Source organism: Hermetia illucens, chromosome 6, assembly GCF_905115235.1.
Source record: "Hermetia illucens chromosome 6, iHerIll2.2.curated.20191125, whole genome shotgun sequence".
NCBI classification, from domain to species: domain Eukaryota; kingdom Metazoa; phylum Arthropoda; class Insecta; order Diptera; family Stratiomyidae; genus Hermetia; species Hermetia illucens.
In genome coordinates, this window is record NC_051854.1 from 3357109 (window position 1) to 3372538 (window position 15430).

Sequence of the window (15430 nt, forward strand, 5' to 3'; positions counted from 1 at the left end):
GGATCCTCAATGTTTGTCATTAGCCGACTTAAGTCCGAAACTCCAGCTGGAGCCTTATCCGCTGTTGCCTTGATTTGTTCGAAAGAGTTCATCTTTTAATCAAGCGTCAGTCCAAGGTACTTAACCGTTCAAAAGACAAAAGTTTTGCTACCGTCGGGTTAATATGCAGAACTGGCGGTCTAGTCCTCCTTCGTCTTCCACCTTATCTTTCGGGGCTCTATCCTTCGTGTCCGCCGTAATTTCAGGCAAAAGTTTTTCTGACGATGCGGGACGTTGCTACCCCTTGTTCTTCATCGCGTTCTTTTGAATCATAGAGAGTACCTGGGTGAAATCTTCTTCGGATACCCTTTCCTCCTTTCGTTTTTCCCCAGTTCACTTTGCAAATTGTTATCTGCGATCCGCTTGGCACTTCGCATCTTCATGTCCGCCTGAAGTAGGAAGTTCGATACAGAAGCTCCACCAACTCCATCAGCCTGTTTTCACGGCTTTGCTACCATGAATTTTTTGATAAGCCTTTCATCTTCGGCGCTTCCACTCGACTTATATTCGAAGCCATCTGGTCAGTTTTAACAGTTTCCAGTTTGTTGCGTGCAATGAAAGTATAATTGGTCGCGAAGGAACACTTCCTTCTTTGTTCTAATCCTTCGTCTCCATTGAAGTTTTTTTCTCTAGAATTTTGTGTTTATGAAGTTCCTCATCAAAATCGAGTCATTTCAAATTTTCCCCCAAATTTCACCACGTCCACAATTTTCCGAACTCATCCGCTCCTCGGAGCCATGACCACGTTCGCCCATTCACCTCTCGCATATTTTCCAAATTCAACAATCATCGGGCCACCGACAAAAGTCACGAAGCCGCTGTCCGGGTATTGTTTGATTCGTTTCGTGTTTGATTACGTGGAAGAATCGGGAGGACCGTGGAGAGTCAACGTCTTCTTCCTAATCTGCTCAGCGAAATCAGTAACACGGCGAACGTGAAGCTTCCATAACGGTAACAGTAGACCGGGTAGGTTGCAAGGAGCCGCCGCCATATAAAGTGAATCGTAACTGGGAGCTGGTTCGCAGTACGCGTCCCATTCGCATTCGACAGAGGCTGAGGCGCTCAGAGTGGTATTTTGTTGTGTCCGGAAATTCGCGTGAGAGATGAATCTTTTCGCGATTCTTTGTGTCGTGGCCGTGGCGGCTGGCGTCGCAGTTGCTGATGACTCGAAGGGTCCCAAAGTCACCGACAAGGTGGGCACTTTGCGCACTCGATTCCGTCCACTGGCTCTGGCGTGTTTTCTAATTCAACGGAATTAGCCCCAATTGGCCATTTCCTACTGAATTGTCGCGCCAGAGCCAATTGGACCGGGAGTGACGCTCGGCGACCTGTGAATTATTTTTATTCCCCCCTCGTAGGTGTATTTCGACATTGAAATTGGCGGAGAGAAGGCCGGACGGATCGAGATTGGGTTGTTCGGTGCCACCGTGCCCAAGACGGTCAAGAACTTCAAGGAATTGGCTGAGAAGCCCGCAGGAAAGGGGTAATTTAGTTGCGGTCCGGTTCATTGCTCTAATTACTGAGCGCTTTGTCGTTTACAGTTACAAGGGAAGCAAGTTCCACCGAGTCATTCGCGACTTCATGATCCAGGGAGGCGACTTCACTCGCGGCGATGGTACCGGAGGTAAATTGCGCCTTCAGGCCAGTCTGCCCCTGATTTTCATATTTATATAATGTCGGCGCTGGCGAATTTATTAGACGCAGCCAGTGGCATTATGCCAATTATGAGGCAAATATGTAACTGTGAAAATCGTTAGGGCAGCGGAGATTAGATTCTAGGTATCGATTGGGCCTGTTGGGGCAGCTCTCACGACTCGACTGTCTCTTTGCAGGCGAATCTATCTACGGCGAGCGCTTCGAAGATGAGAACTTCAAGCTGAAGCACTACGGCGCCGGCTGGTTGAGCATGGCCAACGCCGGTAAAGACACCAACGGGTCGCAGTTCTTCATCACCGTAAAGCAAACAAGTTGGCTTGATGGTCGTCATGTGGTCTTCGGAAAGGTAATGGATGCTTGGGCTCGCGGCTGCGAGTCGTTTACCGCCGTCAATGTTGCCTGAAGGGTTGATTTCTTCTCTTTCTTTGGAAACAGGTTTTGAACGGCATGAAAGTCGTCAAGCAGATCGAGAACACTTCAACCGATGGCCGTGACCGGCCTACGAAAGACGTTGTTATTGTTGATTCCGGCTCGCTGCCGGTGTCTGAACCTTTCGCAGTGGCCAAAGCTGACGCCGTCGATCCATGAGAATTGCACGATTGACGTGCAGTCGTCTAGCCTCAATGGGAGCTTTTAGTAATAAAATTCACAATCACATGATGGTTTACATTTAATGGAATTATAATTACTGCATTTATATTAAAGTAGTTGCCTAAATAAACGATAATTTTATAGAAATGTTTTTAGTTTGGCTCAGGTGTTTGGAGGGCTGTTGAGACCTTGACGACGTGCCCAAGCTCGTGTTCAATCCCTGGTTTGGATGATTCCTCAATGTTTTTGTTTGGGGTCATCATAGCTTTGTTTACTATGAATGTCTACGTAAATGAGATAGACCACGTCATCGCTGTGTTTCAATGGCTTTCGGAGACATTTAGACTCCACCATGGTTCCTTTGGGTCATAGAAACTAGCCACTGACTTCCACTCAGCTCTGGGGACGTCTCCTCTTCTTTTTTTTATTACCTCGTTCACATATATCGGAGTAACTCTGCATTATAATTTTTTTCCGCCATGAAGACACGTCAGTTGTAGATAAGATTTCATGAAAATCTAACGCTTCCTAGTGATAGCAGCAGTAAATTTCTGCGACAAAAATCTGTCTTCGAAGTAAGTGTGGCGAACCTTTGTAGTGACCACAAATCTTGGGGAATGCATGTCTCTGCGTGGTAGTTTCGAACCCTTAAAATACGTATTGTGACAATTGCCACGCCTTCGATACTCCTTCCTTATTTCATTGTTCTACTTCGCCTGTAAGTAGTTTCAGCGATAAGTTGTGTGCCTTCATAGAATTTTACTCTCAAACTACTCTTGCTGTTGAAGTGACCCCGTTGAAGTCCTTGCATTCAATGGTTATTTCCTATTTTCAGCCTTGTCTGCACCCGATTTAACCTACTTCTGTCTTACCTGTCTGTCTTACCTTCGTTACGTTTTGATCCAAAGCACTAAAGCCCCTAATCTTCAACTGCATCGTGGATGTCTTCCCACGACGTGACCTCATCTAGTTCCCATCATTCTAGGCCTACCTTCCGTTTCCAAGCCGTTGCCTTAGCTTCGCTAATTTCCTTGAATTTATTTAATCCAGAGCCATGTTCACTTTCTCTGTTCGCATGATAAGATGGATCTTCATTTCTCGCAAGACATCAACGAAGGGTATATTGTCTTTACGCCACCGATAACAGAAAGAAATAGTATGGAATCCTGGCGAACCTCGCAGCCCGGTGACTGAGATTTTATCCCGGTGGCTGAGATTTTATCTCGGCGCAGAACGTAGCATTTTGCGCCTTCATATGTCATCCTGATAGGAGCAATTAGTTTCTCCGCAATGCTCCTCTTGTGTAGAGCACGGCATATACACTCTCTGTTCACACTATCGAATGTTATTTCGAAATCGATGTAGAGCAGGTGATGCGGAAATCTAAATTACACGGACTGTTTCAAAATGATAAGTGGGGTGTCAGAAGATACAAAACTTCCTACATACCGCTCCCCCCTAACCCGTCTCTTGATCAGCGCTAGGAAATTGTCATCTATTCCGGGTGATTTTAGTGGTTTAATTGTTCCCACTGTCCATTTTACTCTAGGTTGCGAGCATATCTCTTTCGCTGGTTTCTAATTCACTTTTTCCCCTTTTCTGTCCTTGTTGAGGTATCAGTTAGAATGCCTTCCACCATGCGGTAGGACCCCGGGAAGTGAGTTCCGAGAAGCAGATGTATCCTGTCTTCCTCATTCTCGGTAAATTTTCCTTTTTCAGACAGACAGAAGATATTGGCTTGTCTTTGGCTATAGCTTTGTATAACCTGGATGCTTCTGTGGTTTGTTCTAGTCACGGAATTTTTTTAAACTTTGTCATATTCATCATTATCGTCATCGCGTTGCTATACGTCGTCAGTGGTTTTTTGTACCTTTGCCAGTCTGCGGACTTTCGTGCCTAGAATTGCCGATTCGAGTCCGCCGGTTAGTTTTAACATCTACCCCTTCATCTTTTGGTTTGGCGTTGTTAGGGACTTCTCGAAGAACTACCGCGAAACATCTCCCCCCTGGCCAAAAACCTAATTCTTTCCTCCACGGAAACGTGTCCATTTTCTCGTTCATGTTTTCTTTGGAAACTAAGGAGCTCGAGAGAATTACGGTCGGTGCCCCCTTTTCCATAAAGGTATCAGCTACCTGCACATCAATCCTTCTCAGGTGTAAGAACCTTTTGGAATTTCAAAAAATCGGTCAGTCAGTTGATGTTTGAGTTTGATACACCCTTCTGAGACTCATCTAATGACGGTTTCAGCATTGAGTACTTCAGGTGATAAGGATTCATAAAGTTGTTCCAGTCAGTTTTATTGTATTTTAGAGTGATTGGGAGATGACCGGAAGAGAGTGTAGGGACAAGTTGTCAATAATGCTTCATTAGTGAAGTTTGCATTAGCATTTGAGTTGACAAGGGAGCTGGGATATGTATATGGGTGCGATCGAGATAAGGTGTCACTCCACGGATGCTGCTACTTCGCGGATGTTCTGTTGAAAGCCATGGACTTCGACTTGCTAGTGCAAGACTGTTCTGCGTCCGAGTTCTAAGTTGGGTGGCATTATTGTTTATTGGGATGGTTCGAGAAAACTCCCAGTTTGTTGCTGTGGTAGATGAGAACATAGGGATTAGCTTGTTGAATGGGACGAATGTTTTGTCGTTTATGACTGAGATCCGATCTAAGATGATGCCACCATGTACATTTTGGTTGCATATATCATACATCAGTTCTAAGGACATGGGTTGAGTTAAAGGTCACTTCAGGTGTGGAGAATGGGGAGCAAATGGGCCGTGTGGAAAACGGATATATATTTGATATTCCTGCATTGAAAGGCGATTGTCAGCTGTTGGTCGTGTGTGGACTGGGTTGGGTCGTGTCGAACAGCTTCTGATAGACAAAATGGCGAAGAAGTTTTTATTGCTGTCGGGTAACATCGACCTCAGAATTACCTTCAACCTATAACGAATTATCAAATCTGATCTCGTACGTCAATAAATTCGGGATGAGAGGATCTCTGTCTTTATGATATCCAAAAAGTTTCTGTTCTATTATGTATTCTCTTCTTATCTTTTGATGAATAAACTGTTTTTTTCTCGTTTACGTTAATTTTATTAGTTTTTCTTTCGCTTTCTACATTTCTACTTTGGTAATCGCTTACCCAACATGTCTCCTCGTCTCTACCAGAACACAACGAGACAAGTTTGGTTCTTTTTTCTTCCAAAGGTTCATTTTGAATTCATGTCAACTAGTCTCAAATTAAATTGACTTTGGTCCATTTGAATTCATCATTCGTTGGCATGCGCTGAAACCGGTTCCACTTCTAGATTGATTTCTGTGATAGAGCCGGCTCAATTTGCATGGTCACCCATACTTTCTAAAGATCATCTCCGTCTGCAGGGATACCCCAGAAGCGAAGAGATATTAAACTGTGAAAGAAATTCATTAAAAATGCTAAATTTGGTATCGAATGTGTGCCACCGCGGGTCACAATTAATCAAAGTCGCTGATTCATTCTACTCAGGGGTCTTGAAAATGAGGGAAAGGCTGACTATGAGTTATAGATACAACTTTTACATTAATTTTACTTGAAATAGGCACTGATGCGCTGTTCTATTCCTAATATCTTGCAAAGAATAGAGTGTTCCCTGGAGGTTCGAATTAAAGAATTTGATTGCGATGTTGTGAGCGAACAGATAGATGCCAGTGGAACTGGTAAGCCAAGTACTAAGCCAATGGTATTGAATCAACCCACATCATCGAACGAAATCTAAAGTGTAGGAACATCGAACCAGTTAAAGCAAAGCATGACGGTTTATTTTGCATAGTTCGAAATCAGTAAACTCTTATCAATGAATCTATTTATTACTGAAACAAAAAATAATCAACTGAACGTACTGAAATTAAGATCCACCAAGTACCTCGTATCAGGTTAGAGGCCTCAGAGTCAGCTCTATTCAGGCTAGTTCAAAGTAGGTGCAAAGACTCAAGGAAGAATATCTTACGTTATCATCTGCTAGAATCATAGATATGCGTGTTTACGCACCTTTAACACTCCACAGCTTCCAAAGGGAAAACTCTTTCAACTCCAACTACAGCAAAAATAGTGACACCTCTGTCTTTCCGGTTATATTAAACGCCTTCAGGTATTTTTTTTAATTTTGAGAATACATTTTCAAAGCAATTTGCTTTTTAAGTCATAAATCTCGCGGAAAGTATAGAGTGAAAGTGAGATTCAGATTTTCTGATGAATAAATTGTTGGGATTGGTTCAAGGAGAGTGACTCAAAAAGCTTTGACCTTTCCTTATTTATGCTAATTTTTAAGGCAGATTTTATGAAGGCAGATTTTGTGAAGGCTAATTTGGGGTGATATTTAAATGAAATTGCAATGTCAGGTTAATTTTTTATTTTTTTATAGCGTTGGCATATAAAGAGGAAATTTACTTGCGTGACTAAGAAGCGTTGATCGGAGAGGAGACCTAAAGCATCGAACATATACAAAGTCATAAGTGGGGTCGTTTTCGTATGGACAAATTAGGGTGAAATGCCATGCTTTTGCAAGAATGGCATCTAAAGTCCTTTCTACGATTGTTAGTCCAGGATGGAGTTGCGGGAGGTTGCAGCATTGTGTACTCCATGGGGAGGGCTCTGGTCTACACCAGCACGGTTATGTCACGCGTCCGTTGCGTTTTCCGGGGTCGATCCCGTTCCTGCAGCTTTTCGTGTATTGCAGTTATTGTTGTGTTTACTGCATTCCAATTTGCTTCCGACCTTAGCATCTCCTCTACGAAATTATCGGGTCCGATAACTATGTTGAGGGTGTCGTTTAACATCCGTCTTTCATCTGCAAATTTCAGGCAGTTGAATATAACATGATCCGAGTCCTCGGGTATAGCGGCGTATTGGAGACAGTCGGGGGATTCACCCAATCCGGTTTTCGAAAATCGGCAGTCACATGGGCCGGAATTATCCTCCTTCTCTGGTAGAGCAATATGCCTAATTCGAAGCCGATCACGACGAGCCGACCCCGCTTGTGAACGGGACAAAGGCTGAAGAAAAAGAAGAAGTTAGAAGATTCAGGGGAATCATTCTCGCGATGACACACACTGTCTCGCCTGGCACTGCCCTATGTGGGCTGCATATCCTTAACACGATTTGTTAATATGCTGAACTCACCCTTTCATGTATAGTAGGATGGATTTCGCCACCTCGCCGACTGTATTTTGGGTCTCCAATATCAAGCATAATCTTTGCTAGAGATGAGATAGTTTTTGCTGCCTCTTCTCGCGCACAGTTCAAGTGACCCTTGAAGCTCAACATGGCATCTATCATTACCCCTAGGTATCTAATGATCGATTTGAAATGACCTCGTGATTACTAACTCGGTTTTTGATAGTATTGTTTTCCCGGGATTGGTAATAAGCTTAACCAATAGTTATCATTTACTCTTAAAAGGGGCATACCGCATCAACCATGCTTACACGCTTTCGTTAATGATTTGTTGAGAAAAGATTCTGCTTCCTCCAGGACTTCCCGAAAGCACATCCGTCGTTCACTGTTCTGTACCATGTGTTTTTGGGGCGATCAACTTATCAGTCGTCTGGGATAGTGGATTCTACTGCACGTAGTAAGCAATGGAGTTGTCTTCAGCTCCGAAAGCTCAAGATATCTATCTCCAAACAGCCGATTTCATTCATTTGTCACCCTCGCAGAGTGAATAAGAATCGAAACTCGTTCGCACTTCGCACCGGGGCACAAATACCAACCTGTGCACCTAATAACACATCTAGTTGCCCATATTGGCAGCAATAGCATAGCAATAAGAGTAAGAGGATCAAAATAATTTAAATATAAGCAACTGAGTATTAACATAGTTGATTTAGGGAAGCATATATATATCTGAAAAAATGATTCCATTTCGAAGCATGTTTCTATATCGTGAGAGCCTTAGCGTCACTCTGTTTCCTTCACTTGTCTGAATAGTGATTTGTCATGCACCAAAAAAAATTGAATTATTTTACATTCAATTATGCTCCTGTAGCTAAACTGTCTATTCATATTTACATTTGTGATCAAATCTAGAGGTTAAAACACCTTTTGCCGCATGTGTGTACATATTTTCAGAACTTCGTGTGATTGCCTGTTTCTCTCTCAGTCATCGATGAAGGCAGAAATTAGCGAAAGCTTACTAATTTGTGTGACACTTATTTGTTCATAAATATTGTATAAAACAATATTGACGTGCGTTTGTTTATTTATATTGTAGATATTAGGTCGAGCTTCATTTTGCTAGTTTATTTATATATACCTGGACAGAAGATAAGATATAGAAGATATTGGATTGATATGTGGGTAGGAGATTACCGCGTAGGGAGCCCTTTCCTAGTTTAGAATAAATTCCCTGTATCTGCTCCATCCAAGCTGAGAGGTTAGAAAGCTCAAGCATTTCATTCATTAGAAATATCTTTTCCAAAGTTACCTTCCAAGTAGGTACAGGTAGGCTCGTTATCTGAGGGGCGCTAAACACTGTCCGTACGTAAGGAGAACTGACCTGTTTTTGTTGGTAGGTTCTAGTAGATTAAGTTTCGAAACATAGTTCCACTTTCTTTGGTTTTTTTCCGATTTTGAGTTTTAGATTTTCAGGTTTATGGAAAGATTTAGACTCCCAAGTATCTGGAATTTCCTCCAAAAGTACTTGGCTCTTGAGTCTTTCAGTGGGTGATAGAAGTAAGAGCTTCAAATAATTCTTAAATCACATGGACTGAGGGGGCACTTTGGGTCTCCATTTTATGAATTATCTTCTTTGCAGCTTGAGAGTAGGGAATCATTCAATATCGGTTGAATAAGCTTGATGAAACCTGCATCATTGGTCTTCTTGGTCTTGCTAACTTGCCTTATGGTAGTTGATTGAAGGGCAGTATGGCATGGTTATAGCAGTGCCTTGCACGGTTCTACTCTACGTAGATCTAGGGTGACCTATTTCCCGATGATCCTGGGTTCCAATGCATGGCATAATCTACAATGGATTTGTTGTCTGTTTCAATGTGTGATCCAGTGTTACAGTACAACATTCTGATCAACAATTGATGTTCTTTATTTGTTATTGCCTCAGGCCAGAATACCCTGATAGCATCACTTAGAAATGAATTACCTTAACGGTTTTATGGTTAGAGAGACATCAATTTCGATCTTGCAGTCGGCAAACGTCAACACCAACTAGATATGCAAACTGTTGGATGCTTCCCATGCGCTGCTCATTTATGCCAATAAGCAGATAGCGACGACCACTCGGATTGAAAACCTTGGTTCTGTGGGCGTTTATCTTCAATCCGACTCTGCTTGCTTCTTTTAACAAATTCAGGGTTATTTGGCCAAGATCCATGACTCGGTGGCAGAGCAAGCTTTTGTCATCAATGTAAATGAGGTGCTTGAGGTTAGATGACATTCTCCATAGATCCGAGTCAAGGCAGTATGAAGAACATCATCAATAATGAAAAAAAGTATTGGTGACAAAATATAGCATAGTCGGGCGTCGGTTTGGACTTTACTTCGATGTATCATGTCGCATATGGTGCTGTCATATGTTGTTCTGATAATAGTTATTAGTTTCTCCGGATTCAGAGATTCAATTTTGGAAGTTGAAGGAGAAGAGACTTTTTTTGGGTTAGTTGAAAGTCGACATCCCTTTCCTGGTTGTCGATTCCTTTTTTTTTTGCCGTAATGTTAAACTTAAAAATGCTTCTTCCTTTGCGCTCCCTGAACCACTCATGAGTTTTTAGAACTGGAGTAATGAGGGTCTAAAATTGATGGGAGTCCCCAAATCGCCTTTGGGAGGACAATCCTCGGTCTACATTTTCGTGTGGCTATATATAGTTTAAGCTATGTGCGCGACAATTAACGGAGTATGTTGGTCTCTATCCAGTGCTCAAGATTCTATCCACCTTCGAGAATTACGGGAAAATCACAACATCTCCGCAATTATATTCTCTGGACTCACGCTCCTGCCCTGCGCTTCATTCGACTCTACTCCCGAAGCCGACACATAATCCTGCCTCTTCTTACTCTCCCTGCTTCCATTGGTAGGTTGATGATGGTAGTTTGTTTTCCACCGTAGCCTTTCCTTACCATTTTCACCGCTGACATTATTAGTCCAATAGAAAAAACCGTGCAGGCTTTTTTCCTGTCCACCCCATTCGAACTGACGCTATCGATGAGGGCCTGGTTTACTTTTTCGCCTGACGCCTTCACTCTTCTTTCATATTAGACCTTGCCATACACCAATCGTTTGGTCGTTTCAATCTGTTGACTCAACCGACAGGGTTGCTGTTCCGTCTACTCTGTCGCCTACTTTGAGCACTCGAGGAGTTGAAGTGTCCAAATGACCCATGATGTTTGGCTTTTTTCGCTGATGTTTACAAGGTCGGTTTTCTTTTTTCTTTCAAGGATTATACGGGCCTAACAAACTGACCGTTAAGGCAGTGTCCATAATAGGTAAAATTTAGACAGTAGTATAACATAAATATGAAGAAAATGATCAAAAGATCGGTTTCGCTTTCCGACTTTTCTTGACGTGTCGTGTCGAGTTGTGTCAAATCGTCTTTAGTTTTGTCTTTGTTAATTTTAGTTTAGTTTATCCATGTTTGTACCAATCCAGAGATTATCTGAAGTGGTATTTCGTCCCCATCATATCTTTGTTAAGAATTTAGTCATCTACGAAGATATTGTTTATAGACAAACATTAGTTTGAAAACGTTACTTTATTTAACAATTTCGTTCAGAATTATTGTTGCTATACATGTACATACACATACATATATATCCATGCACATGTACATATATACATTTTAATATTGTCGGGATGTCGAGTTCTACTTTTCTATGGTCTTCTCATGATATGAGTTAGTCGATGAATTCGATCAGGTTCCAACTAAATTTCTCATTTTTGATTATTTATTTGTTTTTGTTTTTATGGTGACCCTTATTATAGCTGATGATAATCAACGTTTCCCTGAATGAAAAATTCTGTGGAAAGAGGGAAATTGTGAGAGTAGAATAGAATTGAAATTGGTTTTCCTTTTTAAGTTTCGTTTGCGTCTATCAAGATACGATTACGTGTATGTATTAGATCTATGCAATATATTTGGCCTTATATATTCGATTGATCATACAGCCCTATGTATAGTATTTACGTTAAGATTATACTATAAAATTGTTTCGTTTTTCACATGGTATCACGTAATTGACGAGTGCATCCATTTTGTTTTTCTTTTTTTGTTCAAATACCAGAGAAATTGGAAAAGGGAGAAGAGATCTAATTGGCGCCTTTAATCAATTTAATGACTTAAATTAAATTTTACACTTGACTTTTCGTTTAAGCGCTTGTTTTTTCCATTTTTTTTTTCAACATTTCTTTCCTAGCTACTGTAATTTGAATTGACTGTTGGTTAGTTTGTATTCAGTATGCCTAGTTTGTAATTAAATGCTAAATGGAAAATGTATTTGAAAATGGGGGAAATTGTTGCGTTTGAATTGATGTTTCTTATATCTTGTTTCTACGAAAAACTGTCTCCTGATTGTCGTTGTTGGGAATGTTTGGAGTGTATTGTATTGAAGTATCGACGAAGGATATGATTTTAGGCCTTGTTTTTCGCTGGTGATCGCTATGTTTACGATTTATACAGTATTATATTTCGTAATTTGAAATTTCTAAATCCTAGATAGACAGCTATGCTATAATCTATAACCCAAAATAAACTGGATTTACTTTTTCCTAAACCTTGGGTTCACAGATTCTCTATTTGTCTTGTCTTCAATTTGGCGATAAGGTCCATCTTTTATTGGTCCATTTCTGTATGAATCGTGACATCCTTCAATCCTTAAACTGCTGCCCTTATGTACTCGATAAACGTATTCGAACTGATGGTGCTTAGACCAATCAGAATGTAGACCATATTCCTTTTCCATCGGTGGATGAACAAGACCTTTACCTTTGAGGTATCGGTGCGCCCTTCTGTCTCTTACTCCCATTTTTGTTCGCACTGAAGCTACTCTGTTTCTTATAGAGAGAGGAAAAGAAGAGCATTTTTTATGTAACACGCGGAGATTCAATTTCCTAATTGCCCAAAAGGGTCAAGAGAGTCGAAAATGAGGAATATATCTCATAGTCTTTTGTGTTAACTGGGTTTACACCCTCTTCTACGTGCTAACGTATCAACCATAGTCTGTTAGGAGTCTTGGAAGATCTCTAATAGCAAAAACTGAGCCAAATAGTTATTTTGGAAAACCCTATATTTAGAGAACTTCATGGTTTCCAAGATTTACCAAAGGCGGAACTGCTACTTAGGAAGGAGAAAAAAGACCGAATGACGAGAAGGATAAATTACAAAAAAAAAAAGGAATGAAAAGCTGGGGAGCGTAATATACTGCATTTGGGTAGATATCTACATGGGCGGTATTGTGAGTCCTAGATATCCCAGAGTCACAGCTTCATGATTTTTGGTTAAGTTAATTTCTGAGAATGGGTCTGCAAAATAGGTAATCATATTCTAGTCCCCACACTTCCTCCATTTGCAACTGATATCACAACTTAAGGTAGTTTTGGAAAGTACTAATCGAGGACTTTCAGTTGATACCCTACATGCCTATATTTGTTGAAAAAAATCTCTTCTAGGCTTTTGTTGAAACTAATGGATAGGGGGAGGGAGATGGACCGATCAGTTTTAAACAAAAAAAAAAAATTTGTTTTGGACTATCATCGTAATCAGGGCTGACATTGGCGTCAAGCTTGTCAATGAGGTATTCGTCAATAAGAGGGGTAAGGGGGGAAATGGAAGCCGATCCGGGCAAGATACATCCAATAGCTGGAGGGAGGAGAGGAAACGAAGACTGAGGAGAAGCAGCAGCAGAGTAAATCATAACAAAACTATTAGCCAAAAACAAGCCAATATGTTCTGTCTGTCCGAAGAAGGAAGATGGAAAGACAGGGAACATCTGCTTTGCAGAACTCATTTCCTGAGGATCTACTCCACGGTAGAAGACAATAGCTTTCTGCCTAACATCTCGATTACCTATGGGACGGTAATCTGGGCAGGCAAAACTGAACTCAACACAACAGCCAGGAAGTTATACAAACTTCATGTGTATCAGTGGGACAATGAGGACATGTCCGACAGCATTCCTAGAGATCCTTCTGAGTTTGATTCTCTACGTCCGGGAGTAACGATGGGGCCGGCAACTTCCTAAATTGAAGGAAGGTTGATATGGGTAGGCGGTATCCCGAATCAATGATACCAAGGGATAGTCTGACGACGAGGTTTCATTTTAAGAAGTTTGAAAAATGCTGGATTAACAGACAAATTGGGAGAGCGAGGCTTGACATACGGTTTAAACCAGCAACTAATTGCTTTGAACACTGACGGATTCCTCACATCAATGGAAGCGGGTGCCAGGGTCATTGGTCCAGGGAAAACATACTTTGAACCGACGGGTGATCATACTATTATATTCCAGGCGGAAATGTACCTTGAAATGTATCTGTTTCAATATCGAAAGGAACTATAGGGAGCAGAACAGCTCCGAGCTCCCCCAACAGCCAAGTGATTATTAAGGTACTTAGGTCTTACCAGGTGATTTCGAAATTGGTATGGAAATGCTTAAATAGATTGGACACCCTTGGCTCGTTCAATAAGATCCTGATATTTTGGGTTCAAGGCCACGTTGGGTCAGGACGTTATGAGGTATTAAACGAGCTGGCCAGGAAAGAAGCCTTGCCGTTACACAGGCGACAGTCATTCGGTTGAATTGTAAATGGGTCCATGGGTACTACGCTGAAAAAACAAAGAGGGGAACGGCTGAATGGACTGCGCTGGGCGAACTTACCAGGAGTGGAATAGTCCAGGATGCTCGTGGGGAGATACGAACCCAAACGCTGGAAAGATTGTTTAAACCTCGCCAAGAAGAGTCTTCAGATCATTGTAGAATACTCTCCGGTCGCTACAGGTTAAGTTATCACCTGGGGGAGTTAGGGATTTCTACGGCCATTGTCTGTAGATTCTGTGAGGAGAGTGAGAAGATCCTTTCACATGTTCTCTTGGGCAAAGTAGGTTGGGGCACCTGGGAGGAGTATTTAATACTTCATGCTAGGTTGAAGCACTTGGAAGTAGGGAACATGATAAAGTTCCTGTCGGTTATAAACAGCAAAGTGTCCCAATAGTTCTTTTAGGACGCAGTGCGATTTCCCTTGACAACATGATGATTGTTATGGGTTTCTGGTAGTGCTAAGCCTTGTTGGCGCTGGATGTTGTGAAAAATGGTACATCGGCTAAGCGAGGTCGAGAATTACGTTTCGTATAAATTTCTCTGGTACAAGACGGATGTGGGCCCAGAAATTAGATCGTTGCAGTGGGGTAGGGTCAAGGTTCGGTATTAGTGCCTCTTCTGTAGAGTGTGACCAATAATGGAATGTTGGTGTCTCCCGTCCCAAAAAAGGAGACGATGATCAGCTTTGTGAATGATATGGCCGTGATCGTTACAGCAAAGCATCCAGAGGATATAAAGGCCTATATGAAGGGGTCTCATAGCCGACTAGCGACTATAGCTATCACCAAACTCCTTGAAGGTTGGCAGACGCAAAAGTTCATGTGGAGGAGAATCAGTTACTATATTTCCTAGTTCCCCGCCATGGTTGCTATCAACAGGATCTGCACTCCTCTGGATGGAATGATTCCCCGAATTATCCTGGATGTTGTAGGTGTATGATAGGGTACGGAATGTGTCAAGTCTGAACGAGGTGCTGAAAATGAACGTGAGTCCGGAGAGTATAATTGGGGAAATATTCAAGTCGAAGGAGAGTGGGTTTGCTTCCGCAATTTTAAAGATTCAGGACGAGTTGCTGAAGGAGCGAACAGGATGAAATCTGAGAGAGCTGGAAGCATACGGGCTTAGAAGGAATTCTACCCTGCAAAGGCCTGGTATTCTTGACAATGTCTTAGAAAGTCACAGCTGCGCTTTTCGTATGAATCTTTTACACTGTGAAAAATAGGCCGTCAGTATCATTAAAGTGGAAGTTAGGCATCCAAATTCCTACGTAGCAAAATCAAAGAACTTTCAATGATTCACTTGATCTCTTTCCAAACATTGAACCTTCCTCCTCCAATTAGGTT

General features: G+C 41.8%; 1 protein-coding gene across 1 annotated transcript; it reads left to right on the plus strand.

Annotated features, from left to right (window-relative positions):
• Nucleotides 1-836: 836 nt before the first annotated feature.
• On the plus strand, nt 837-2433 carry LOC119659685 (peptidyl-prolyl cis-trans isomerase 5). The gene is made up of 5 exons (XM_038067923.1): nt 837-1232; nt 1398-1522; nt 1581-1663; nt 1872-2041; nt 2131-2433. Exons 1-5 carry the CDS (start codon nt 1143-1145, stop codon nt 2281-2283), a joined length of 621 nt encoding a protein of 206 aa, XP_037923851.1. The 5' UTR covers nt 837-1142; the 3' UTR covers nt 2284-2433.
• Nucleotides 2434-15430: the final 12997 nt, after the last annotated feature.

Coding starts and splice junctions, on each gene's coding strand:
- LOC119659685 (XM_038067923.1), top strand. CDS start 1,143: ATGAATCTTTTCGCGATTCTTTGTGTCGTGGCCGTGGCGGCTGGCGTC. Junction 1,233..1,397: donor GTCCCAAAGTCACCGACAAG/GTGGGCACTTTG, acceptor CCCCCCTCGTAG/GTGTATTTCGACATTGAAAT. Junction 1,523..1,580: donor GAGAAGCCCGCAGGAAAGGG/GTAATTTAGTTG, acceptor TGTCGTTTACAG/TTACAAGGGAAGCAAGTTCC.